At 32.4% G+C, this 26,594-nt stretch overlaps 1 protein-coding gene across 1 annotated transcript in view; it reads left to right on the top strand.

Annotated features, from left to right (window-relative positions):
- CUNH12orf40 (chromosome unknown C12orf40 homolog) overlaps positions 1-26,594 on the top strand; it is a 47,693-nt gene that overhangs the window by 6,193 nt on the left and 14,906 nt on the right. The window contains 9 exon segments of the mRNA XM_016151722.2: positions 4,381-4,420; positions 8,471-8,609; positions 10,394-10,526; positions 10,917-10,965; positions 11,841-12,026; positions 14,355-14,467; positions 19,637-20,163; positions 20,895-20,964; positions 21,951-22,011. Coding sequence (XP_016007208.2) covers positions 4,381-4,420; positions 8,471-8,609; positions 10,394-10,526; positions 10,917-10,965; positions 11,841-12,026; positions 14,355-14,467; positions 19,637-20,163; positions 20,895-20,964; positions 21,951-22,011 — 1,318 coding nt within the window.

Genomic DNA, 26,594 nt, shown 5'->3' with positions numbered 1-26,594 from the left:
CTCTAAATTTTGATAACATTTTGCTTAAAATCAGTTGAATATTTTTATCCAAAGTATCCCATAAATAAAGTGAAAAAACTTCAGCTTTTAAAGTTTTTAGTGAGTTGTAATTATTAAAATAAAGTGTTTAAGATTTAATTGTAAAAAGCCTGAAAATACATCTATATTGAGGTTTCATTCACATTCTAAAATCTTCCACTGTGGGATTCAGGAGATGGATGCTCGTGTTTATTATATCCTATAACTGTGAAACAATTTTTGTGTGGAAACTGAGAATTCAGTCTCTCAGAACTTATTTTAATTAGGCTCTGTATCGAGTATTAGCTAGATTTCTGCCTTATGGATTTGAGTGTTTTTTCTCAGTACATTACCTTTTGAAATTCATCTTTAAAAACGTTTTTCTTGTTTTAGAAGAACTTATTTAAAAGCCATAGCGTTCTAACATGTATCATTACTATTCTTAACACATCAGGTAGACTTGCTTTAGTTTTGTGGAAAGACAATTGTAAGTACTTTTTCTAGGCTAGTTACTGTCCTGAATCTTAATAAGTCTGCTAGCTAACAGTGATGTTTTTAGGTTAATTTCAAGCTACTAGGCTATGCAATACTGTTTTTCCTTTGTTATTGCTCTATTAATTTTATTTACATTTTTTACAACTTAAGATGTTATATGATCATAACAATCTGGAAACAGTTTCTTTTGCATGGCACCATACCTACCACTCAAAAAATTAAGCAGCAAACTAAAAAGCAAAATAAACAAAAAAAGAACAATTGAAGACTAACAACAATATGATAACCAGGAGATGACTGCTCATTGGCTTATCATTATATCCTGTAATGCAGCTTCAGTTTCTCCTGAATACTCCATTTAAAATGTACATTAGTGTTGTTCTGATATTTCTTTGACAACCTTATTACCTCTTGTCTATTTTTTTCATCAAGAAAGTATATTTTTAGCATTTTCCTCTTTAAATCTTTCCTTACAAGAAAGAATAGCAAGAATCAAAATGCCCTGATACTTTCTGTAGTCATTCATTCATCTATGGATGAACACTTAGGTTGCTTCCATATCTTGGCTGTTATAAATAATATTGCAATGAACACAGGGATGCGTATGTCCCATTGAACTAGTATTTTGGGTTTCTTCGGGTAAATACCCAGAAGTGGATTTACTGGGTCCTTTGTTTCTTGTTATAGCCCTTGTTTTGAAGTCTCTTTTGTCTGATAAGCTGAACTATATCTTTTGATTGGAAAATTGAGACCATTTACGTTCAATTATTGATAGGTTATGGACTTATTATTGCCATTTTATTAATTGTTTTTTGGATATTTCATAATTCCTCTGTTCCTTCTTCTCTGGTTTTCTAACTGATGATTTTCTGTAGTGTTATGCTTTGATTCCTTTTTCTTTAACTTTTGTGTATCTACTGTAGGCTTTTACTTTGTGATTACCATGAGGCTTCTATAAACATTTATAAGTCTTTGAAGCTGATAATAACTAATTTCAAACATATATCAAAGCTCTCTCATGCCCACATTTCATATTTTGATGTCACAGTTTGCATCATTTTCATTGTGTATCCATTATCAAATTATTGTAGTTATAGTTATTTTTAATTATCTAGTCTTTTAACCTTTATAATAGAATTGTAATTGGTTTACCCACTACCATTATATTATTCCGAATTTAACTATTTACCTTTACCAGTGAGTTTTATACTTTCAAATGTTTTTCTGTTACGAATTAGCATCCTTTTATGTGATTTTTGAAGAACTCCCTCTAACATTTCTGGTATGGCTGCTGTAGTGGTGATAAACTCCTTCAGCTTTTGTTTGACTGAAAACTCTTTATCCCTTTTTCAGTTCTGAAGAACAGTTTGCCAGGCAGAGTATTCTTAGTTGGCAGGTTTTTTTTTAATTTCAGCACTTTGAATGCTGTGCTACTACTCCCTTATGTTCTGCAGAGTGTATAGTCTTATGGGGTTTCTTCTGTATGTAATAAGTTGCTTTTCTCTTGCAACTTTTAAGATTCTCTCTTAGTCTTTTAACTTTGGCAGTTGAATTATCATGTGTCTTGGGTGTTTGTCCCTTTGGATTCTGTTTATTTGGTCCTTTATGGGTTACTTGGACATGAATGTCTGTTACTTTTCTCAGGTTAGAGAAGTTTTCAGCCATTATTACTTTGAGTAAGCTTTCTTTCCCTTTTTCTCTTCTCCTTTTGGGACCCTTGTAATGTGTATATAATATGTTTCTTTTTTTTTCTTTTCATTCTTCTGTTTGGATGGATTCTACCACTGTCGTTGAGCTCACTGATCTTTCTTCTACTTATCCAGTCTCTTACTGAACTTCTTTATTGAATTTTTCAGTTAAATTATTGTTCAGTTCTGTGATTTCTGCTTGGTACTTTTTAATATTTTCTGTATCTTCATTTAAATTGTTTATGCATTTCTTTACTGACTTCATCTTTATGGCCATTATTTTGAACATCTATCATTCCAATAACTTTTTTCCATTTCATTAAGATCTGTTACTGGAGATTTAGTTTGTTTTCTCATTTGGAACACATTCCTTTGTTTCCTCATTGTCCTTGACCCTCCCTTTTTTTTTTTTTTTTTTTGCCTGATCCCTCTTTTCTGGACCCCAGTGTATAGCCTCTGAATGGCGTTCTGGTGCCCGATAAGGATTATTTCTTTGTTACATTCCTGTGGGACTAGTCTAGGGACTAGTAGGCTGGTCTGGCAGTTGGCCTTGAATTCCTAATTCATTTCTTTCAGACAGGAATGGGGATTATTTAATATATAGAATTTGGTGAGAGCCATAAAAGTGTCCAGGATAATGGAAAATCAGCTTGGAATAAAGTCACTTGAGTTGTACATACCTGAAGATTCTATTTATACTTTGACATATTTCTATTTCTACTAAGCTTTATTATGAGGAAACTGCTTATGGAATTGATATTACCTCTTTTTAATCTGAATTGTTTAATAATGCTGTCTCATACTTATGTATCTGAACTTTGAAAAGTCACTTTACTTTCTGTGCTTAAATATTATAAGTTTTAAAATGGAGAATAAACTAAATTCTGAGGTCTACTCCAGATTTAGCATTTGATAAGTAAATGAAATGCAATTTATTTCCTTTTTCTTTTCTAAAGTCTGAATGCCAGTAGTATACTTATGATGCTTTATGGGGCAGAATATACCAGATTCTGTGCTCAATGAGCTCAAAATGGTCATTTAAGACATAGCTACTGGAAATGTGTTAAAGAACAAGTTTAGTAAGTGACAGAGCCTGGAGACATTCAATACATGTCATTTATATAGTTTATGAAAATCATGGAAAAATGAACAGCTTTGTAAATTCAACAGTTCATATACTTAGAAGCCAGTACGCTGCATTGGTTAAAAACTTCAAAACATTAATTCTTGGATTTGAATCCTGGATCTACCACTTATTAGCAGTGTGACTATGGACATGTTACTTAACCTCTCTTCGTTGTCTTAGTTTCTTCATCAGTAAAATGAGGATAAAAATAAAACCTAAAAGAGTTACTGTGAAGATTACATGAGCTTACATATATAAAATATGTGACATAGCTAGAATGATACAAGATACACAGTATTCATTAGCAAATATTTTTTATGTTATTAATCTCACAGCTAAGGTACATTTTGTCATTTTATTTATAATTCTTAGACAAATCTTGAATTTGAGACCACAGTTTGATGTATGTCCAAAAGGTATTTTCGCAGATCTACTTATATTGTCACAAATGTTTTATAGCATTCCACTGTTATTAGTAGAGCAAATATTTTATAATTAAATATTGCACTATCATTTTGATTCAGTGCAGTGTTAGGTACAAAGATCATAAGACTGAAGCACATCCATAATGACTAGCTATTTTTTAAGGAAGGCATGAGAGTTCAAGTACAAACAGCTGATATATTAATGTAACTGAAGTTACTCTAATAATAAACGACATTTCCTTAGATCCCTTATATAGATTTCTCTGTTCTCCATTGATTTTAGTATTGAAATAGAAAGAAAGGCAAAGAAAATAGCAGTGTTGACCAAGAATATTGCAGTCAAATGTGATTATTCCAGTCATATATCCTTTCCAATCATTGATTTCTCTTTGCTTATCTTGATTTTATAATTTAGATTTATTTTATATTTATCCATTATAGGTCTAGAGTCTTTTATTCTTGGAGTTTCTAAGAAAAATTTTACAGAGTCATATACTATAAATACTTAAAGAACATTTTCATAGTTTCAGAAAATAATTATCACTCCAATTTCAAATTTTCAATTCAGCTAAAATGGCAATCATTTTAGAGACTTTTTAAATAATATTTTTTATTCTTTCTTTTTCAGGACCAGGGTTCTGATCAAACAGGAAAAGAGAAAGCAAAAGGTAAAGAAAACAATTTTTTACTTGTGTTAGCTTTGTGAGAAAAGTGATCTTCTGTAGCATTTTCCCCAGGTTTATAAATTCACCTAAGTGAAACTGGAAGGCTGTTTTCCCCATCTTTGTTGATAGCTGGATTAGCCACCTCTTTTGCTCAGGCAAGGACTTAAGGATCATTGTTGATTCTTGTCATTCTAATTCCAAAATATATCCCAAGTCTGATCACTTCTCATTACCTGTCCTATTAGCACCCTGATTCATATTGTTATCATTTATTTCTTAGAGTAATATAATTGCCTTATAACCTATGTCCTACTTTAAATTTTTTTACTACATTGATTGTATTTACTACATCAATAGGAAAGTTGAACATGTACATATCTTATAACTGAGCAGTATATATCTGAGAGAAAGTCTTCCACATATGCACTTTGTACCATGTATAAACTTGTTTGGATTGTTGTTTTAAGTAGCGAACAAAAAAGAATCTGGAGAAAACAGAGGAAGAAAAAGAGCCATCCAAATGTATATTAACAGTAGAATGATTAAACAAGTTGTGGAATACCCAATTAATGGTACAGCAGTGAAAATGTATTAACTAAATGTAATTAAAGTAGATGAATTGTAAAAACATAATATTGAACAAATAAACTCATAGAATACAAGAAGTAAAACTCCATTTACAAAAAGTTTCAAAAGAGAAAATAATATGTTCAAAGATAGTAAAATTTGGAGGAAACCAAGGAAGAGATTATTATGAAAGCAGGATAGTTGGTAACATTGTGAAAAGATGCCTCGTAAATTTAACTTGTATTTCCTTGATTAGAAATGAGGCAGTTTTTTTTATTCAGGATTCTTATTTTGTGGGGTACTTTTTGAAGATTTCAATTTTTATTTGGATTGTTTATCTTTTTCTTACTGGGACTTCGTATATTTAAGACTTAGTCATATGTATACTCTTTGGTTTTTATTTTTACTTAATGCTTTGAAGGAAAGTTCTTAATGTAATTGAAGTTATCAATTTTTTTTTTTTTTTTGCTTTGTCTCTTACTCCTTTGTAGTCTGTTCTTTGCTTAATGGTTAGTATGATATTTTAAAAGTACAAATCACAATTTATCATTCCCCATCTTAAAAATCTCAATTGCTTTTCATTGCTTTTAAAGTAAAATGTGATTTAACCAGAGCCTGCACGAGCCTGAGGAATCTGTATGTACCCTGCTTGCTTCTCTGACATTGTTTCTTACCACTTGCACTATTGTTCATTGTATTTCGGCCACACTGACCTCTTTCTGCCACTCTTCTTTTGTCTGGAAAATTCTCCTTCTAGATATTTGCATGTCTGCCTTGTCAGCCATTGGGTTTCAGCTAAAGTATCTCCTCTTAGATTGGCTTTCTTTGATTACTACATTTAAATAGCTTCCCACCCTCCTGTTTCCCTCTCTCCTGTACCTTCCTTTATTCATCACTCTTTTCATAATCTGGTATTTTCGAATAACTTTTTTTATTCTGTTCTCCTCCCACCTACCTTAAAATATATCCATGAGAAGGGGAATCTTACTACTTTTACTTTTGTTCATTCTGTGTCGCTGGTATCGAGAATTGTGTCCAGCAAAACTCAGCAATGATAAATATACTTTGAATGTTGCCTGTCCCTGACTATTTTTAAAAAAGTATTTTCACTCTATTTGGATCATTCTTTTGAATATTAATAAGGGTAAAGACAAATAAATGGTCCTTCCTCTAAAGTATTCTCTAGTCATGTCATTTTCCTATTCTTTAAAAATGTCATATCTTCCTTTGCCTCCTCAAATCTCTCTTCCCCAACCCTAGTCTTTATTCCTTCATACTCATTAGATGACCTTGTCTCATATTTCAGAGAAAACAAAAGCTATTAGATGAGAATTATCTCAAATTTCTCTTACACCTTCATCCATCTTCTCTTTCCTCCTTTTATTATGGAAGTAGTTTACTTTTGTCAAAGGAAGTTCCCTCTGTCTGCAATGGATTCCATTTACTTGTGCTTTCTCAGAGATCTCACTATTTCAGTTATCACTCCCTGTCAACTGGAGGCTTTCCATTGATATTTCAGCTCTCTCCTATTACATAAGTAAAGCTCTCTCTTAGATCCTTTCCCTTTCCTGTTATGCCCCTCCACTTTTATTTCCTATTGGCTCTCAGTCCACTCCACTATGAGTCTCTTGCTAATGTCAAAATTAAACTTCATGTTTAATTTCAAGGATATTTTTCATTCCAATTTATTTAATACATTGTCATCTCCTGCACAGTTTGCCATTCCATCATCTTTTTGTGTGTGTGATACAAATGAACTTCATTTAACATTTTATTAAGTGGATAATCTGTTTGGAGAACCGCCCAATCCCTGCATCTTGAAACAAGCTTTCTTGTTTCCTTTGACACATTCTCCAGATTTTATTTGTCTCCATAGCTTCTGCTGTTAAATGGACATTTTCACATTAAAATTTGATTATTTTCTGTAAGATTTCTAATTATATTTTAATTATTTTCTACTTGTTTCTACCAAATGAGACTTGATAGAAAAATTAAACTTAACCCTGTCAGGTAAACAAGTTAGTCACGTACTGTTGTTCTTTCTAGGAATATAAGAATAGAAGCTATCGGGATGTTTAGTGAGTATAAGGGTTGAGCCTCTTCAGTAGTGTCCCCCGGAGTAGACTGTTCTTTGTACTGTTCTTTCTTATTCCTAGAATCTTATATTCCCACCCTCTGGTTAACTCTGACCTGTTCATCTATTTTGGAAATAATTTCCTGAGAAACCTTCCCTCTCATCTAGCCCCACCTACCCATGGTTTTCATATCCTTCCTGAGGATCCTATACCATCTCCTATCACACTTAGAATTAACATGCTAATTCTAAGACGCCATCAGTGATAAGATCCATGGTCATTTTTTTCAAGGGGGAATATAGTTATATTTTGAAGGTCCTGTCATTTAATTGCTGAACTACAGTGTAATCTTTTAAAAGACATTTAAGTCCACTTTGGGGTTGCAAATGACTCAAGTGAAATTTAAAAATTAGACATATCTTTTATCTGTGCTAATTTTGTATAACAGCATGACGTTTACTTTTTTGCTTGATAGCTGTCACATTTCTAACAGTTTTTACAAGCTTTTTACAATCTCAGAAGTCTGTTATCGACAATATTCTGAAATGTTCATGTGAAAGAGCCTTAACTTCTTGGGAAAGTGATACTTCCTCTTGTGTTAATATTTTGCTCTCTGACTTTCTCACTTTTGATATGTCACATTCATAATCATGTTTATGGCATTGTCTTATGAGTTATTTAATGGAAGAGATGTTTTCACAATTTGTTTTTCAGTGTCTAATACATAATAGTTGCTCTGTAAATGAATTTAAACAAAAAAATTGCCTTTAAACTTGGTAAATTAAGGATGTAATCTGAAAGAAAAAGAATGAAGGTAAGAATAATTATAATTCAAACAACCAGGAAAAAATAAGCACTGGGTGAAAAATGATAATTATGTACAAATCTGGTTTAAGAAAATGTGGAAGTCATGGAGGACTAACAAAGAGAATTAAATTGGCTTTGGCTGGAGATTAATTCTCACATAACTTCTTTTTCTTTTCCTATTCTCATTTCAGTTGACTTTTAATGGCACTCAGTTATACATATCTTTAAGACTTTTTATAACTATGGGATAGCATACTTGGTAAAATAAACAAATTGCTAGCCTCTCATATTTGTTTTATCAGCTTTTTAAAAACTTTCTACATTCAGATAATTTTAATATTTTGATATCTGGGAATGGCTTTATAAGTTCTCTTTTAAAAGCATTACATTCAGTAAAAGGAAGATAACCAGTTGTAAAATTTAGAGTCTTTAGGCAAACTACAAGCTATCATGATTGATTTTAATTTATGTGTAAACATATATTAGTGGTATCAAAAAAAAAATTAAGTAAATTATTAAATAGTATTATCACCTTTTATTATTTATGAGTCTATTCGAACCCTTATGGTTACTTTAGTAACCTTTTAATTTTTAATTATTTTAGGAATATTTTGAAAAGAAAAGGTTAAAATCAAAAATGAAAACACTGGAAGTTTTATCCCCTGTCAAAAATTCCACTGTCAGTTTAGACCTCCTTAATCTATATGTGGTAAATCAGATCTCTTGCCAGAAGAAAATATCTGGTAAGTCTTTCCAATAGTATTTTGTTTTGACTGATGTGATCATAGCATTTAGTTTACTAACAAGTTTGTAATTTTAGAACTCACAGGATATAAAAAGTAAACTAATTTTAGAACTTGATCGTCCTTGTAAATTAGAAGCTTTGTTAATTTTTGCTTAAAATCTTTTGCTAAATCCATTTTTATTTTTATGTTGTGTATAATGTAAAATTAATTTTATAAGGTATGGTTATTATTTCAATTACTATTCCCTCAAAGCATATATTTACTAAAGTTTAGCTAAAGGACAAGAAGTACATTTCTTGTTAGGTTATTTAGAGAATTTGTTCGAATTTGACTTCTTTGGGTCTTTACTTCCTTATGAAGTTTTTCACCTAAAACTTTATATTGAATAAATTTCTCTTGTTAATATGTCTTTTGTTATAGGGACGCCAGCTGAGAATTTAGAAGGGTAGAGGAAAAAGTTATTTTCTTCCTCTACAAAAACAGAACTCTTAGTCAGGATTCATGGCTGCAGATGACAGAATTTTAAAAATATATATTTACTTAATGTTATGGACTGAATGTGTCTTTTCAAAATTAATATGTTGGAATTCTAACCCCCAAAGTTTTGGTGTTAGAAAGTGGATTCTTTAGATGATTAAGTTATGAGCATTGATCCATTATGAATTGAATTAGTGGCCTTTTAAAAGAGATCCTGGAGAGCTCTCTCATACCTTCCACCATGTGAGGACACAGCAAGAAGATGGCTGACTGAACAAGAAAGTGTGCCCTCATTAAACACCGAATCTGCCAGCGCCTATGTCTCGGACTGCCCAGTCTCCAGACTGATAAATGTCCATTGTTTATAACCCACCCAGTCTATGGTATTCTGTTATAGCCAGCCCGAATGGACTAACACTTAACTTAATAGAAGAACAACAGTGCAGCTGGGCCTCAGAGACTGTTCGAATTAGGGACTTGAATGCTATGAACATTCTTTCTCATTTCAGATATTAACTTTATTCTCAAACTGTCTTCATCACTGAGGCTTAACTTAAAATTTGACCTTAAAGAACTAATATTGCTCATCTTTTCTAGTTTTGATATCAGGGGAATAATGAGAATTGTTTCTATGGTTCTCAATTTTTGAATTTTACTGGAAGGATATTGCCTTGCCTAATTGGTGCCAGGTCCCCGCACTGGAGCAATTACTATTACCAGAGGGATGCAATTCTAGTAGTGATTCATCTTGGGTCACATGGCTACCCCTAAACTAATTATTTTTCTGGAGAGGTAGGGTTTATAAAAAGATAGAAAGTCTCCTCTAGAACTAACTGTGTGTATGTGTGTGAAGCATTTCCCAGAAAAAGAGAGTAGTTAAAAGTACTGAACAGACAAAATATTGATATCTTCTATAAAGGGAGACAGGTTTATGCTTCTATAAAATTAAAAAATTAGGAAGATAAAATTAAGTTCAGTAAACTATTGTAAGTGCTATAATAGAGAACGTGTAGTTCTGTGGCCATGTTTAACCATCTGTTGTAGTCTGGGGGTCAGAGAATTCTTGGAGGAAGAAAAAACTGAATTAGTGGAGCCTCTTTTATGAGTATGTAAGATGATAAAGCAATGATTTGAATCATCTGTGATAGCTATTAGTAATCTAATCTAATGACCTTTTTTTTTTTTAGCATATATCAAATATGGGTGGTTTTAGTAAAATTGAAAAATATATTCAGTGAACATAGTATATCAAACAATGCTTTTAAAAGATTTTATTCTTATTTTTATAATTTTTTTTATTATAGAAACTGCGAGAAAACCAATTCATGTAAATATGAAGAGAGACATAAAAATGCCTCTAAGAAAGCATAATTTAGAACTTCCAATGTCGCCTCCCTGTGTACCATCTAACCTCTGCATTGATGATATAGAAAACAAGTACGTCTTAGCTATGTTGTAGAGTGCTAGATATTTATATAGATCATCATCGAGATGGTTTTATTTATTGGAAAATGTAAACAGAGCTTATCCTACCTCCAGTTTTTGTTCTGTTAATACTATTATTAAACTATTAAGACCTTTATCAAATGACCAACTGTCCATACTAAGTGTGTAGTATACATAGTTAGATTTTCCTTGTCATAAGAATATCTCTCTAGTAATATTAATAATTTTTATAAAAGTCAGTAATAGTATGACCCTGGAACGATTTACTTAAGAGTTCCATGTGTTTTTGTGTATTTGTATAGAACAATGTGAATTTTAAATATATGTGTGTCAATATTATTGCCATCTCTATTTTTTATCTTAAAATTTTCTTTTCATTAGTATACACTATGAAAGACTAGGCAACAAGGAAGAACTTGGCCCAGTTCGGGTGAGCTTTAAAAAATTTTTTTATGAGTTGTTTTAGCAAATGTGGCATGCTACTAAATAATGTAATTCTTTTCAATGTCAGGAAAAATCAGTAACTCTTTAAAATTTTTTAACAGTCTTTAAAATTATTATTTTAAAAGCTTTTAATATAAGGAAACTGTACCTTAAAAATATTTTAGCTGATTGCTTATGAGAAACCATTTGGAGTTCTGGTAATGTAGACTAGGTCTATATGTGCATAGCATTTGATTCTCCTTGTTACCGAAAGAGCTGCAAAGGATAATTCATTTGAGGATTCTCACTTTGGGTTCATGTCATTGAGCGATTTGTCTCTTTAGTCATAGTGATCAGATTATTTTATATCAAATTGTGATTTTCAGTATTCACAATGATCACAAGTTGATTTTTCTTTCAAAGTATTTCAAATGGTTATTTTTTAAGTAAATAATATTTTAATCAATTAGAAAATGCATAAATTGTGATTAAAGCTTGAAATTTTAAGGTTTAATACCATATTCTTTCTGTCCTTTGAATTGCCAACTACATCAGAAAGATATCAGCAGTGATACTAAAAGCTTTTGGAAATCTTTTCACCTGAATTGTGGGTAAATGAACTCAGATTTCATCATTAGGAAATGACATGCAAGAATGGAGCTTTAGGATGGCGGGGACCAGGAGTGAGAAGGACAGATAGAAAGGAGCTCTTAAGTACACCCTTGGTTGATAACTTTTCTTAAGTCTTGTCAATTATTGATGACTTGCCTTTCCTTGGGACTGTTTCTGCAACCCATGACATTTTCACCTCTATTTTGACTTTTGTCTTCTCTAGTTTATATATTTTTGGCAATTCACATGATTATGTCTTCTTTCCTATAGTCATCGCAAGTCATGGACTCATATAGAATGTTTAAACCTCAGTTCAACAGAATAGAAAACTGCAGTTTCACTTCACCATCTTTTTCAGCAGAATTATCTTCCAAGAGACATATTACAAAACAAAATTTCATTCCCAGAATAGCACTCAGCCCTCAGAAAGTTGCATATGAAAAACCGAAGGAGCAGGTATCTTTGAATCATTAATTCCTAGTATTTTATATCATATTTTAATTTTTTATAAGTTAAAATATTTTAGTTGTGAATTGCTATAGCTGTAACTAAATTGGGAGATAAATATAATAATTTGTCTTAAGTCAAAATCTTAATTCTCTGCACAGTAGGAAATTATGAATCTCCAAACTGGAATGTTCTTTAAGAATCATTGAAATCATCACCCTTTTAAAAAATTATCAATAGTGAAATTTAGAATAGTTCAATCTATTATATATTAGTTGATGATGGAAATCACCATAAATGATTAGTTGGTGATGTCATGGTGGCCCAATAAGCATGACATGGAAAGGGTCCTGTGAATAGCAAGATATAATTTCAGTGATGTCATAGTAGTCTGTTAAAGTATGAATTAGAGTGGCTTGGTTCTTTTTATGACTTGACAAATGAGGACTGGTTATATGAACTTCAATTAAAACTATACAAATAATTTAATAGAGGTTCGTAGTGCTAAAATGTTTTTTGATCATTGTGTTCTCTAAAACATCTAAATTTTTAAATTCTGGAATATATCTAAAATAGAAAATATCAATAAATGATATTTTACTAAATTGACTAGAGTTAAAAAAATAAAATCATTAAAGGTTACTATACCAAAGTATAATGGTAGTGAAGAAAATGGTTACATAAACATTATGTCTTGTTAACAGAAATATGCAGTTTTGAATTTCTTCCATTTTTATCATGTATGTTTTTGCCATATTTATGTATAATTCATAAATTTATTTACAAATTCACAAATTTATAATTAAATGAATTATAGTTATAATATGGTAAATTATAGTTATATAATTAGATTTATTAAAGTATTCAAGTATATTTTCTATTTTTCAGAGAAAATGAAGTATTATATTTCAGTGATAAGTACTAGCCTTATTAAAGACCTACTGATTTTTGAATGATGAAATGAAAAACATTTAATTACTCATTTAGTTTATACTTTATGATATTAAAACTTGCATCCTAGATCAGCTTATAATTCATTCTGGCTCTGTTAAATAGTTTATAGGATAAATGATGAAATTCTTTGTAATCTGTACTTAAATAATCTTCTACTTGTAGACTGCAGGTTAGTGATTATTTCCAGAAGAGTGTAATGATGTGTTGTTAATATGGCAGAAGAGAGAAAAGAGAGGCTAATGTCCCTATCTAAGGCATAATGTCACACTGTGAAGTATTAGGGAAGTAATAGTTTATTTTGGAGAGATTTTAAGAAAAGTGAGAATTAAGACGATATTATAAAATACAAAAGAAAATGAGTTGAAAGAACAGGTTAGAAGTAAAAACAGTCTGAGTCTCACTTGTCCCTAGAGAAGCAGTATTGAGCCAATATAAAGTATTCTCTTTTGTGTGTTTCTCATTTTATGGGATAACTTTGTGTCCGCACTTCTGTCATGGTCTCTGTGAGGCCGAGATGTATTATGAAACTTTATTTTCAGTTCTTCCTAACTTTAGATATTTTTTTAAAAAGATTTTCAGTATCTTTTTCTGTCCTTTTTTTTTTTTTTCTATTTTTGTCATTGATTGTCTTTGGACATCTCATTTCTTTGTTTCATGGCTTATTAATAAAATATACTACATATATAAATTATTATTAGTTTTGGGCCAATATATCTTACATTTAGAGGGTACCTTCCACATAAATAGACGGGTTATCTCATTTTCTTTTCACAACAGTCTTCACATAATTTCACCTGTTGTGCTCAATGATATTGATAATCAGAAAGATTAAAATAGCAGTCTGTAAAATTACTCAGTAAATGGAAGAACCAAGATAAGTACAGCTATTTCCTTGGGAGGAACTATTTTCTGTTGACAAGATATAGTGTTTATGTAACCATTTTCCTCACTACCATTATACTTTGGTATAGTAAGCTTTAATAATTTTATTTTTTTAACTATTAAATTTAGTAAAAGATCATTTCTTGGTATTTTCTATAGCAGATGTATTTCAGAATATAAAAATTTAATTTTTTTTTAACTCAAGGTCCCGGCGTTCTGGGTATTTTTAATTTAATCTTTTTTTAAACCTCTGAGAAATTGATTATCTCACCATAGTACCAACTCTAGTTTAACAATTGTTCAAATACTGATATTGCTTTCATTCTTAGAATAGTATTTTGTTTTTGGTTAAGTACCGAATTACTTTATTTAAGACTAAAATATACATTTTTAAACATATGTCCACCTAAATGGCATTTTATGGTAAATAATTTTAATTGTATATATGCACATTTACCATTTTGGCAGGTTCTTTCTTTTTCTCCCCCTTCCCCCCCCCAGCTCAGTAACGTTAATTGTTCTAATTCTTTGGTTTCTGAATTAAATGAAAATCAAGATGCTCTCAGTCCATCATATAAAACACAATTTGGAACATTATTCGAAAGATTAAACAGGTGAGCAAAGATGTGGAAGGAAATAAAGAACCTGTGGCATTCTTTCTTCGAATTATTTGATTTTAGCGGACACATATATTTTTAGTTAGAAATGGAAACAGACCTAAGTAATGCTCTAGGGGGAAAAAAAAACCCCGCTAGAAGTAAAATATAGCATTTAATTAAAATACTTTTAAGTAATTGTTTTTCTAATGTGCACATCGACCTTTTATTTATTTAAAAAATATTATGGGTTAGGGTGTTTTACCTCTCTTATAATCTCCATGAATTACTACTTTTCTTTTTTTGTATCATAAACACATTAACTTCTTTTCCACTTATGGCAGTTGATCCATGTCCCACTTTTATATTTTTGATGTCTGTATATAAATTCTGGTTCATTGTTTTAAATCCATTAAGCTTGTAAAACCAGTTTGAGTCACTCTTTGTAATTGTGGTGAAAAACCTTGATTCCATAATCCTAGTCCAGTCTTATTTTAGTAAATGGCACTACTATCTAGTCACTTTGTCATTTAAACCAAAATAAAAGTTGTCTTTGATTCCTTCCTTTCCTTCAACTCCCAATACCCGTTTCACCAACAAGTATTGTCAATTCTGTATTCTAATAAACTTTAAAATTATTTACTCATGTTTCTACCTCTATGGTTCTATCTCAATCTAAGCTACCACTTCCTCTTGTGTGGAGAATTGTAATGCCACATTAAAGTTCTTCTTGTTTCCTCTTAGTCCGGATTACAATCAACATAAACTGAACTTATCTAAAATGTGCACTTTGATAAGTTTTGACATATGTCAAATATAATGAACACAGTATTAATCATCTCCAGTAGTTTCTTTGGGCACCTTTGTAATCCTTTCCTCTGGCCACTTCACATCCCTCACCTCCATCCCAAGGCAACTGCTGATCTACTTTCTGTCACTATTGATTAGTCTGTATTTTCTGGAATTTTATGTAAATCGCATCATTCAGCATGTTCTTTTTTTGGTCTAGCTTCTTTGACTTAGAATAATTATTTTGAAATTCATCTGTTATTTGTATCAGTAGTTTATTTTTTTTTATTGCTGAGTAGTATTCCATCGTATGGACATAGCACAGTTCATCCATCTATTGATGGACATTGTATATTTCCCCCAGTTTTGGGGGAAATATAAAAGTTTATGTAGAAGTCTTTGGACTTATGCTTTCATTTCTTTTGGGTAAATATCTACAAGTGCAATGGCTGGGTGATACAGTGAGTGTATGTTTAATTTTTCAAGAAACTGGCAAACTGTCTTCCAAAGTGATTTGTATGATTTTACATTCCTATTAGGAATGTATGAGAGTTTCAGTTGTACCATGTCCTTCACAACACTGCTATAATCAGTCTTTTAAAATTTATGCCATTCTGGTCATTGTGGTTTTAATTGTGCATTTCCCTAATGACCAACGATATTGACATCGTTTCATGTACTTATTAGCCATTAATGTGTCTTTGGTGAAATACCTTGTTCATTTTCTTAGTGTCTTTTGGAAGTTAAAAAGGTTTTAATTTTTATGAAATTCTATTTATGATTACTCTTTGTTTATGAATCATGCATATGGTGTCAAACCTAACATTTTTACCTAAGCCAAGGTCATAAAGATTTTCTCATGTTTTCTTCTGTCTTGTCATTTTAGATCTTACATTTAGGTCTGATCCATTAGGAGGTAATTTTTATGTATAGTGTGAATTCGTCATGTGAATCAGGGTCTGAATTTATTATATGCTCCAAATATTTCAGCCTCAAGCAACTGCAATGCTTGCCACTAAGATAATAATTGTTTTTGACTAATTCCCTGAAATAGGACTCCCCCACCCTCTTCCCCAGACTTCTTGGCTGGTAGAGCTACCAGCCATGGAGCTGGGGGTGGAAGGAAGACAATAAAGCAAAGCTTAAACTCTACACGGACTCCCACTAGTAGTTCCAACTAAGGTTTAATAGTTTTTCTTGAGGTACTGCTTCTCAGTTTATTGGATATTTTTGGTCACTTCCCCAGATTCTGAAAGCGTTGTTTCTGCAAGAATTGTCTGGTTCTATCATTGTTTTGGGGGATAGGATTTGCCAAACTTCTCACTCTTATCATTCCAGAAATCCTTCTCCACATTGGTTACCTTTGGAATGTTAAACCAACTCTTGTATTCCTGAGATAAACTCTACTTGGTCACAGTGTGCTATCTTGTAATAAATTCTTGGATTTGATTTGCTAAAATTTGTTTGAAGTTTTTGCGTTAATCTTTATGAGGAGTTGTTTTCTAAGTTTCATTTTTTTTTTGAAGTAACGTCTTGGTCTGGTTTTCGATATCAGCCTGATGCCGATGTCATAGAATAAGTCGAAAAGTAGTCCATCCTGTGTAATTTTCAGAAAGAGTTTGTCTAGAATTGGTATAGTTGCTTCCTTAAATGTCTGGTACAGTTCATCAGTGAACCCACTTGGTATGGAGTTCTTTATATGGGAAGATTTCTTTTTTTTTTTTTTTTTTACTATTCTAATTTCCATTTTTTACTAGATATAGGCTAATATTCATTTTTTCTTGAATGTGCTTTGGTAGTTTGTGTTATACAAAGAATAGATCTTATTTTCTATATTGTAGAATTTATAGACTTTAAAATTATCGTAAAATACTTAAAGGTTATCATAAAATCCCTTGAATATGCATTTAAAATCTTTAACATCTATAGTGATGTCTTTTCTCTCATTACTAATATGGTAAGTTATATTTCATCTTTTTTTTAGTCATTCTTGAGACACATTTTATTTATCTTCTCACTGAATCATCTTTCAGTTTCACATATTATTTTTCTCATTCATCGAATTTGCTCTTACCTTTATTTCCTTTTGTCTTTTTTCTTTGTATTTAATTTACTCATTTTTTCTTGTGACCTAACATGTGGTCTGTTCTGGAAAATGTTCCATGTATACTTGAGAAAAATGTTTCTTCTGCTTTTAGTTGAAATGTCCATCTAGTCATAATGTTTCATTTAAGGTCACTGTTTCCTTGTTAATTTTCTGTCTGGATGATCTATCCATTAATGCCAGTCTTAAAGATCCATACTGTTATTGTCTTACTATTGATCTCTCTCTTTACAACTATCAGTATTTGCTTTATATATTTTAGAGCTTCTATGTTGTATGTAGATATTTACTAGTTATATCTTTTTGTCGTATTGATTCCTTTTTCGTTATGAAATGCCCTTCTTTGTCTTTTTACAGTTTTTGTTTTAAAGTCTAATATCTGATGTAAGTATTGCTAGTTTAGTTTTTTTTACCCCCATTCTTTTTGCTTGAAATATCTCTTTTTATCCCTCTACTTTCAGCCTTGTATGTCTTTAAATCTGAAGTAGGTCTCTTGTAGGCAGAATAGGTATGGGTCTTGTTTTTTTATCCATTCAGCCACCCTATATTTTTCGATTGGAGCATTTAGTCCATTTATAATTAAATTATTGATAGGTATGTAGTTATTGGCATTGTATTGTTTTTTGATCGTTTTTGTAGTTCTCTGTTGCTTTCTTATACTCTTGATCCTTTCTCTTGTATGTTGATGACTTTCTGTAGTGTCGTGATTGTATTCCTTTCTCTTTATATCTTATATATCTCATAGATTTTTGGTTTGTGTTTCCCATGTGCTTCATATATACCAAACTGTGTTTATAGCAGTCTGTTTTAAAGTTCAATCACATTCTAAATTCACTACAATTTTTACTCTCTCTTCATATTTGTTTTTGTTGTTAGTTTTTCCTTCTTCTGTATGTATATGTGTTTGTGTGTATCCCTATATTTATTGTTGTAATTATGCAGTGTTTGTCTTCCAACTTTTGTCTTTTAACCTTTGTACTGGCTTTGTAGTTGATTTATTTACTGCTTTTACCAAGTATTTGCCTATGACAGTGAGATATTTTTTTCCTTTCTATATTTTCTTACTCATATTTTTCATCTTTTCTTTTTATAATACTGGGTTAGTGGAAGTGAACTCCTTTATCTTTTTCTTGTCTGCAAACCCTTTATCTCTCCTTTGATTCTAAAAGTCATGCTGATTAGAGTAATCTTGTGTGTGGATTTTTTGCCTTTCATCATTCTGAATATTTTGTACCATTTTCTTCTGGCCTGTTAAAAAAATCAGCTTGGAACTTCCTTAATTGTTCTTCTCTTGCTACTTTTAGAATTCTCTTTATCTGTAACTTTTGACATTTTAATTATGATGTGTCTTCGTGGACTTCTTTGGGTTCATCAAGTTTGAGACTGCTCTTCTCGGACTTGTCTATTTTTCCTTTTTTGTATTAGGGAAGTTTTCAGTCACTATTTCTTCACATAGATTTTTAGTCACTTTCTCTTTTCTTTTCCTAGTATCCTTATGATGTGAATGCTATTATACTCGATATTGTCTCAGAGGTCCCTTAAACCATCCTAATTTTTAAAAAATTTTTTTCTTTTTGCTGTTCCAATTGAGTGTTTTCCACTACTTGTCTTCTAAATCACTCATTTAGTCCTCTGCTCTATCTAATCTGCTATTGATTCCATCTAATGTATTCTTCGTTTCAGTTATTGTAGTCTTCATTTCTGACTGGTTCTTTTATTATGGTTTTTATCTCTTTGCGTAAGTTCTCAGTGAGTTCATCTACTCTTCCCCTAAGTTCATTGAGCATCCTTATAACCAGTGTCTGAGCTCTATCTGGTAGATTGCTTGTCTTCATTTTGTTTAGGTCTTTTTATGGAGTTTTGTCCTGTTGTTTCATTTGGGACATGGTTTTTTGTCTCTCGTTATGGCTGACTCCCTGTGTTTGTATGTATTATGTAGGTCTACTACATCTCCCGGTCTTGACAGAGTGGCCTTATGTAGAAGGTGTCCTGTGGGCCCAGTGGCATGGTATCCTTGGTCACTTAAACATGATGCTCTAGGGGTGTACCCAGTGTGAATTGTGTGTGCCTTCCTGTTGATGTGCTTTTCCTGCTATTAGCACGTCAGTGGGTGGGCTTGACCTTTAAGTTGATTGGCTGTGAGGACTTGCTGTGACTACAGCAGATTAGGTAAATGTTAATAGCTGCTCAATATGTTCTCTAAGAATTTGAGTTTCTAAATGAAAATGCTCTATGCTTTTTTTGCTAAATGTTTTTTTTTGTTTGTTTTTGTTTTTGTTTTTTAAATCCCAAAGTCCAGGAAATAGGAATTTCCTCACTGGAAGATGTGCAGTAGTTATGGGCGAAGATCTTGGAAGCACAGATGAGAGAAGACAGTCAGACTCCATTACTGAAAAACAATCAGTACAAGATATTTGGGGAGAAAATAGAAAAGAGGTTTCAAATTTTCTTGAAGATATGAACCACCCAAACTCCAGCCTTCTACCAGAGAAAATGGACCCTCTTATTAATGAAAATTTGATCAATTTATTAAGCATGGATCAACAGAGGATAAAGAAAACATTTGACAAGTGCAGTTATGAAAGTATGGGAGATATCTGTGCAGTCACTAGTTCCAGTAAAAACTATTCTACTGGTAGATGCATTAGAAGTATTTTTACAGATCCAGAGTTGACGTTTAGTAATTTTAACTTTAATACAGGTTATCCAGAAAAGCGCCAGCCAAACAGGAACTGTCAGAAAGAGTACAGCAATAATGAAAGAAATAATCTTAGTACATATTTTGAGAAGGATTGTTATCTACCCAGCTCTGAAAAAAAAGGTTGGTATTGTACATGGAAAATGTAATAATATATTGAGTTTTTTTATTTTCAGTTTTAGTGCATATATATTCACTAAATAAACATACTTAGTAAATATATATATATCGTTATAACATTTAGTAAATATATATATAACTATATATATAGGGAATATATATATTTAGTGAATATATATGCATGCACATGTGTATTTGTGTGTGTATATATTTGGAGGAATACAAAATTAAAAATAGAATCAAATTCTATTATATGACATTGTGGATCAGGGATTTTCCTCCACATAAGTTGTGGGTCCCAGGTCTGGCTGTGATCCAGGCTCATAGCTAGAAATAAGACCCCAGATTTAGAATGGTACATTAGTGTAGTAGGACACCTGCACCTAAAATATATAAACATACTTCAGCTTATTGTGTCATGCATGTGTGGCCGAATGCCACTATTTACTCTGCTTTGTGTGGAGCCATGCGATCTCCTGGAGAACAGGAGAGCAGAAGGGCACGCAATACTGTGATGCCCCCCAATAGAAGTGCACTCCCCACAATGAAGTTCGTGCCTGCCATTTCATTTTCATGTCAGCCTTTTGTGCGTTCTTCCATTTGGGTGTCTTGCCATAGAACCTTCCCTTCTTGATCAGCTTGGTGCTGACATCGATACTAACAAGTTTCAAATTAAAAAAAAAAAAAAGTCTATGCTAAAGTTTTATTTCAATGCATACTTTTATTTTTAAAAGGGAAATTTGAAATGGATTACCAAGAGAAGACATCACAGATAGAAATCCAGAAATATCCAGTGAACCATATGTAAGTCTTTAGGTGAATCTGGGGAATGCAAATCAGAATCTAAAATAATACATGTTGAAGAGTTGAACTGATGCAAAGCGAGGTAGGCATATCGCTGTCTGAGGGTGGGTAGACTGGCCTCAAAGAAGGTTAACCAGTTGTCAGAATCTTAATTATAAGATTCTGTTCATATTTGCCAGCACAAAAGTATCTTCTAATCTGAATCTTGGTGTTAATTAGATTTAAGGAAACTGACTTTTGTGTTCAAGTAACTATATATCCTCCAGAATATTCATTAATTTACAGTAGAAGTGGAAAGATTATCTGTATAAGAATGATTAATAGCATGATAAATATATTTTTTAACTTTCGGCAGCTTTCCATGGGATGGTTGCTTGGTTATGATAGAATCAGAAAAAGAGGGTGATAGAATTAAAATGTTAATAGCATAAGGAAGCATATTGACAGTTTATGGCACTGCAGTTACACCTAATTACAAAAAACTTGTAGTTTCAGAATACTAACTTTCTAGGTAGTAATTGTGATTTACTCAAATATAATTCGATAATTGAAAAATCATGAACTAGTGTAGATTTTTTTTTTCTGGAAGTACTTACAGAAATACTAAAAGTATCTTTATAAAATGAATGCAGAGATGCCATTTATGGGACTGGCACAGTAATTAAAACATAGATTCACAATTTATTTAATAAATAGATTCTCTACCAAATCTCTAAATACCCAGAAATTTATGAATGGAAAACAACTTAAAACATGCTTTCTAAACATGGCTTCAGACCCACATCACTTTGAGGGAGTGATTTTAAAATATACCAAGTTTGACTCACACATAATAGGCCCCTTAGAATGGACCTTATGAATCTTTATTTTTTAAAAAGCTTTTCTCCTAATTCTGAGCTGCAGCCAACTTTGGAAACCATAATGTAGAACAATAATTTTCAGAGAGAATTAAGCAAACTTTAATACTGTCTTATTTGTGACCCTAGGGGTAATATCCCTTTGGAAGGATTGCATTCTAAGCAATCTTGGAACTTTGGACTTGATGAGGTAAAGCATATCTTACATTAACTTTCCAATTAAGTCAGTTGTATTATCAGGTCATATTTTAATATTTGTAACTTACTCTGATTTAAGGTTAGCTTTTATTGAAAAAAATTTTTAGGCTAACTCTTTTTCTTACATTTTCTTACTCTGGGGAAATTTTAGCTTAAATCTAGAAATAAAATTAATACCTTTCAGAAACTGTAACATGCCTTATTTGAGACAAACCATTCTAGGTAAACATTAAATTATTTTGAGAAATCTTACAAAATTTCTTCCAAGATGAAAATGTTTTTTAGATTTCATTGTGCTACAGGTGAACATTATATATTTAGAAATACTGAAACATCTATAAATATTGGTTATGTAAAGTTGTAACCTCTGCTGATAATTAGGGAATATGATTATTATAACAATATGGGCATTGTGCTAGGAGCTTTAAGTACTTTATCTCTAAAGTGCAAGAGCCTGATCTTGTAAAGTCTTCACAGCAAAAGAAACTTAAGTTCCGGAAGATTAAGGAACTTGTTCAAGGTCACACACTCAAGCCAGAGTTCACATTCTTGCCTTATCTGACTATATTTTCTGTTCTACTAATTGTTTTCTCTTTTTATCTTTAGTAAATATGCACTGAGTATACATCATGAACTCAATAGCTATTTATTGACTATCTCCTATATGCTAGGCACTGGGGATACAGTGGTGACACAGTTTTTGTTGTCGTGAAGATTATGCATTAGACTCAGCAAGGTACAGAAGTGAAAGGACATGGAACCAATCTTTAAGAAGCTATTCAATAGCTAGACAGTGGAAAAAGCTAATGCATTTAGATAAATTACTTCCATTGAAGTTTGTACAAAAAGGCTGTGGGAACCTAGTTAAAGGCAGTTGCGAGTTTCATGTGTAGTCAGGAGAAAGATATGATTGAAGAGAAAAGTTTTGATCTGGGTATCAATGAATAAACTTACCAAAAGGATTAACTGCCTTCATTTTATGAAGGAGCAACATGGAAACTAAGATATGAGAGAGTAAGCTTGTTTTAGAAACTGCAAGTAACTTTAGTTATTGTTATTGCTACTACTATAGTACAAATTATAAGGTGGGAGGAGAGCAAGAGATAATTCTACACAATATAAATGACCAGATCATAAAAGATCTTGTGTGCCACATTATAGTGTAATTTCCTGTCACCAAACAGCCATTGAAAAAATTTTAGCAGAAGAGTATGATAAAATTGGAGTATTAAAAAGTTGTGTCTGGCAACAATGAGGAGAGATTTGAGAAGCGGCAAGACTCATATTGGGGTCTTAAAGTTGAGCAGTGGCTGTAAGGATTGAAATGAGGGAAGAGCTATCACAGTGATTTAGAAACTCTAAATTTGATAGGCTTGGTTATTAGGTAAAGGATAAGTAAAAAAGCAAAGACTATCTGGATTTATCATTTGGGTAAATGGGTCATTGATTTTCTGCTTGGATGACCTGTCCATATCTGACAGTGGGGTATTTAGGTCCCCTACTACAATAGTGTTTTGGTCTATTTCTCCCTTTAGTTCTGTTAGTAATTGCTTTACATATTTTGGGGCTCCCTGATTGGGAGCATAGATGTTAATAAATGTTATACCTTCTCGGTGAATGATTCCCTTTATCATTATGAAGTGTCCCTCAGTATCTTTCTTTACCTTTTTTATTTTAGTTTATTTCGTCTGATATTAGTACTGCTATTCCCATTTTTCTCTGAATGCCATTTACTTGAAATATCATTTTCCACCCTTTCACTTTGTCTTTGGAGGTGAGATGTGTTTCCTGGAGGCAGCATGTGGTTGGGTTTTGTTTTTTGATCCATTCTGCAACTCTGTGCCTTCTTATTAGTGAGTTCATTCTGTTTAGATTTAGGACGATTATTAAAATATGAGGTCTTATAGCAATTTTATCTTTTGATTTCTGTTAGCTTGGTGTTCCCATTTCTTCTTCATCCTTGTGTTTCTGTTTTCTTTATTTTGGTTGGCTTTTGTGGATTTTCCCTTTGGTTCTCCTTGTTTTATGTTACATACTTCAGTTCTGAATCTTTGGTGTGTGGTTACCATTACGAATATGTAAAGGATAATTATATATATACAGCCGTCCCTTTTCTTCATGTGCCTTATCTCAATTCCCCTTTGCGAATTTGACTCTTTGAATCCCCTTTTCAGTCATTGCTGTCTCAGTTTGTCCCTATGTATGCTGAATGTTTATTACTATCTTGCTATAGCAAGTCTCTTCTTATTTTAAGCTTATAATATTCTGTTCCTGATAAGGGTTGCACTCCTCTGCTTTTATCAGCCTGCTAGTCCCCTTACTCCTAATTGTTTTCTTTTCTGTCATTTTGTTTTAGGTGAGCTGACCCCCTTCAGTATTCCCTGTAGTGCAGGCCTCGTAGTGGAGAATTTCCTCAATTTTTGTATGTCTAGGAAGGTCTTTATTTCACCTTCATATCTAAAGGAGAGATGAGCTGGATATGTTATTCTAGGCTGATAGTTCCTTTCATTTAATAGTTTAAATATTTGATTCCATTTCTTTCTGGCTTAAAAGGTTTGAGCTGAGATGTCCGAGGATAATCTAATGAGTTTTCCTTTATAAGTTACAGTTTTGTTCTCCCTGGCTGCCCTGAGAATTCTCTCTTTGTCATTGATTTTAATATAATGTGTTTTGGTGAAGGCTTTTTTGGGTTGAGGAAATTGGGTGTTCTGTTGACTTCTTGAATTGCAAGCTCCAGTTCATTCCTTTGATTTGGGAAATTCTTGTCCACTATTTGTCTGAAAAGGCTTTCTAGTTCCTGTTCCCTTTCCTCACCTTCGATAATGCCTATTATTCCTATGTTTTCTCTCCTGATAGTATCAGCCAGTTTTTGTATTTCTCTTTCATTATTTTTCATTCTTCAGTTTCTGTTTTCTTTCTTGTGATGTATTTCTAGATTTTTGTCTTCGATATCACTGATCCTTTCCTCCATTTGGTTGACTCTGTTTCTCAAACTTGCTGTTTATCTCCAGAATATCTGTTCTTCCTGAGGGTTTCAATCTCCTTGCTTTGCTCATCTAATTTTTTTAAATTCCTGAAATTGTTGATATGACTCGTTTCAGAACTCAGTGAGTTTTTTAGAAGTACCATCCTGAAGTCTCTTTCACTTTAGTTGTATATTTTATGTCTGTAAGCTTATTTTCTGGAAATTTTTTCTTAGATGCCTTGTCATTGTAGTTGTTCATGGTATTTAATAGACTATTTCTTTGCTTGGGCATTAATAGAAATGTATTCTGCTGTTTTTCCTTAAGAAGATTTATTATATAAAGGTCTCTCTTTAGCCTGCTGCAAAGATGGCACTTTTCTTTTGGTTTCCAGTAGGTGGCATCTAGGCCTCTTGAATCCCTGCTTTATATAAAGCCTAAATAATGCCTTTTTATTTTCTTATGGATATCTAATCACACTTGCTACCTTCAGTTTCAGTCCCTGCCAGTGATGATCTGGCAGCGTTTGCTCCAATTCCCATTGGGCTCCAGGGTGATCAGTCTTGGAGGGAATGGGGGGAGGGGCCCTCTGAGTTGGGATTTGGGGGCTGCGGTTCAGCTTGGTTCTGTAACTGTAGTCAGCAAAACTCAGCTGTTGTTTTTCTGCAGTTGCTTCTCTGCTTTCTGCCCTGATCACTGGGCCCTGCCTCTGGGTGTTTGGAACTCACAACTCTCTCAGGCAGGGTTGTTCAGGGAACTCACCACACCTTCTCTCCACCCTTTTCCCCTCCCCCTGCAGGGAGCTCTGGCAGCTGAGAGAGGAAGCTTCTTTATTTCTCCCAGTCCACCACCTGCCATCTGGGGTTCTGACCTGTGGTAGCCCTATGATGCAGATCCCACACTCAGATGTACTGTTGTGCAGTTTAGGTGTTTTTTGTTGAGTTTTAGATGTTCACCTTCTTAATTCACCGATTTAGCTTGCTATAGGGCCAGGTGGAGAGCTCTCCATGGCTGGGGAGGGTGCAAAGTGAGTCCTTTTCTTATTTCTTAATGTAGGTGCTTTTCACCGTGAACTTCCTGCTATTACTGTTTTTGATGTATCCCATATGTTTTGGTATGTTGTATTTCCATTTTCATTTTTCTTAAGATATTTTTAAATTTCTCTTCTGATTTCTTTGGCTCATTGGTTGTTAAGGAGCATGTTGAGAATTTTTTAGTTTTGTTTTCGTAATTGATTTCTACTTTCATATCCTTGTGGTTTGAAAAGATACTTGATATCATTTCAATCATAAATTTATTAAGACTCCTTTTGTGGCCTGACATTTGATCTATCCTGGACAATGTTCTGTGTGTACTTGAGAAGAATGTATGTTCTGTTGATTTTGGATGGAATGTTCTATGTCCGTTTAGGTCACCTGATTATAGTGTCAGTTAAGGCCCATGTTCCCTTATTGATTTTCTGTTTGGATGATACATCCATTGATGAAAGTGAGTTATTAAAGTCCCTTATTCTGTTACTGTCTATTTCTCCCGTTTGATCTTCCAATATTTGCTTTATATATTTAGGTGCTCTTATGTTGGGTGACAAATATTTACAAATGTATCTTCTCTT

This window comes from Rousettus aegyptiacus, unplaced genomic scaffold (genome assembly GCF_014176215.1).
Source record: "Rousettus aegyptiacus isolate mRouAeg1 unplaced genomic scaffold, mRouAeg1.p scaffold_m13_p_2, whole genome shotgun sequence".
Taxonomy (NCBI): Eukaryota; Metazoa; Chordata; class Mammalia; order Chiroptera; family Pteropodidae; genus Rousettus; species Rousettus aegyptiacus.
The sequence above is the reverse complement of the archived record's forward strand: the minus strand, read 5'-3'. Positions and strand labels throughout refer to the sequence as shown.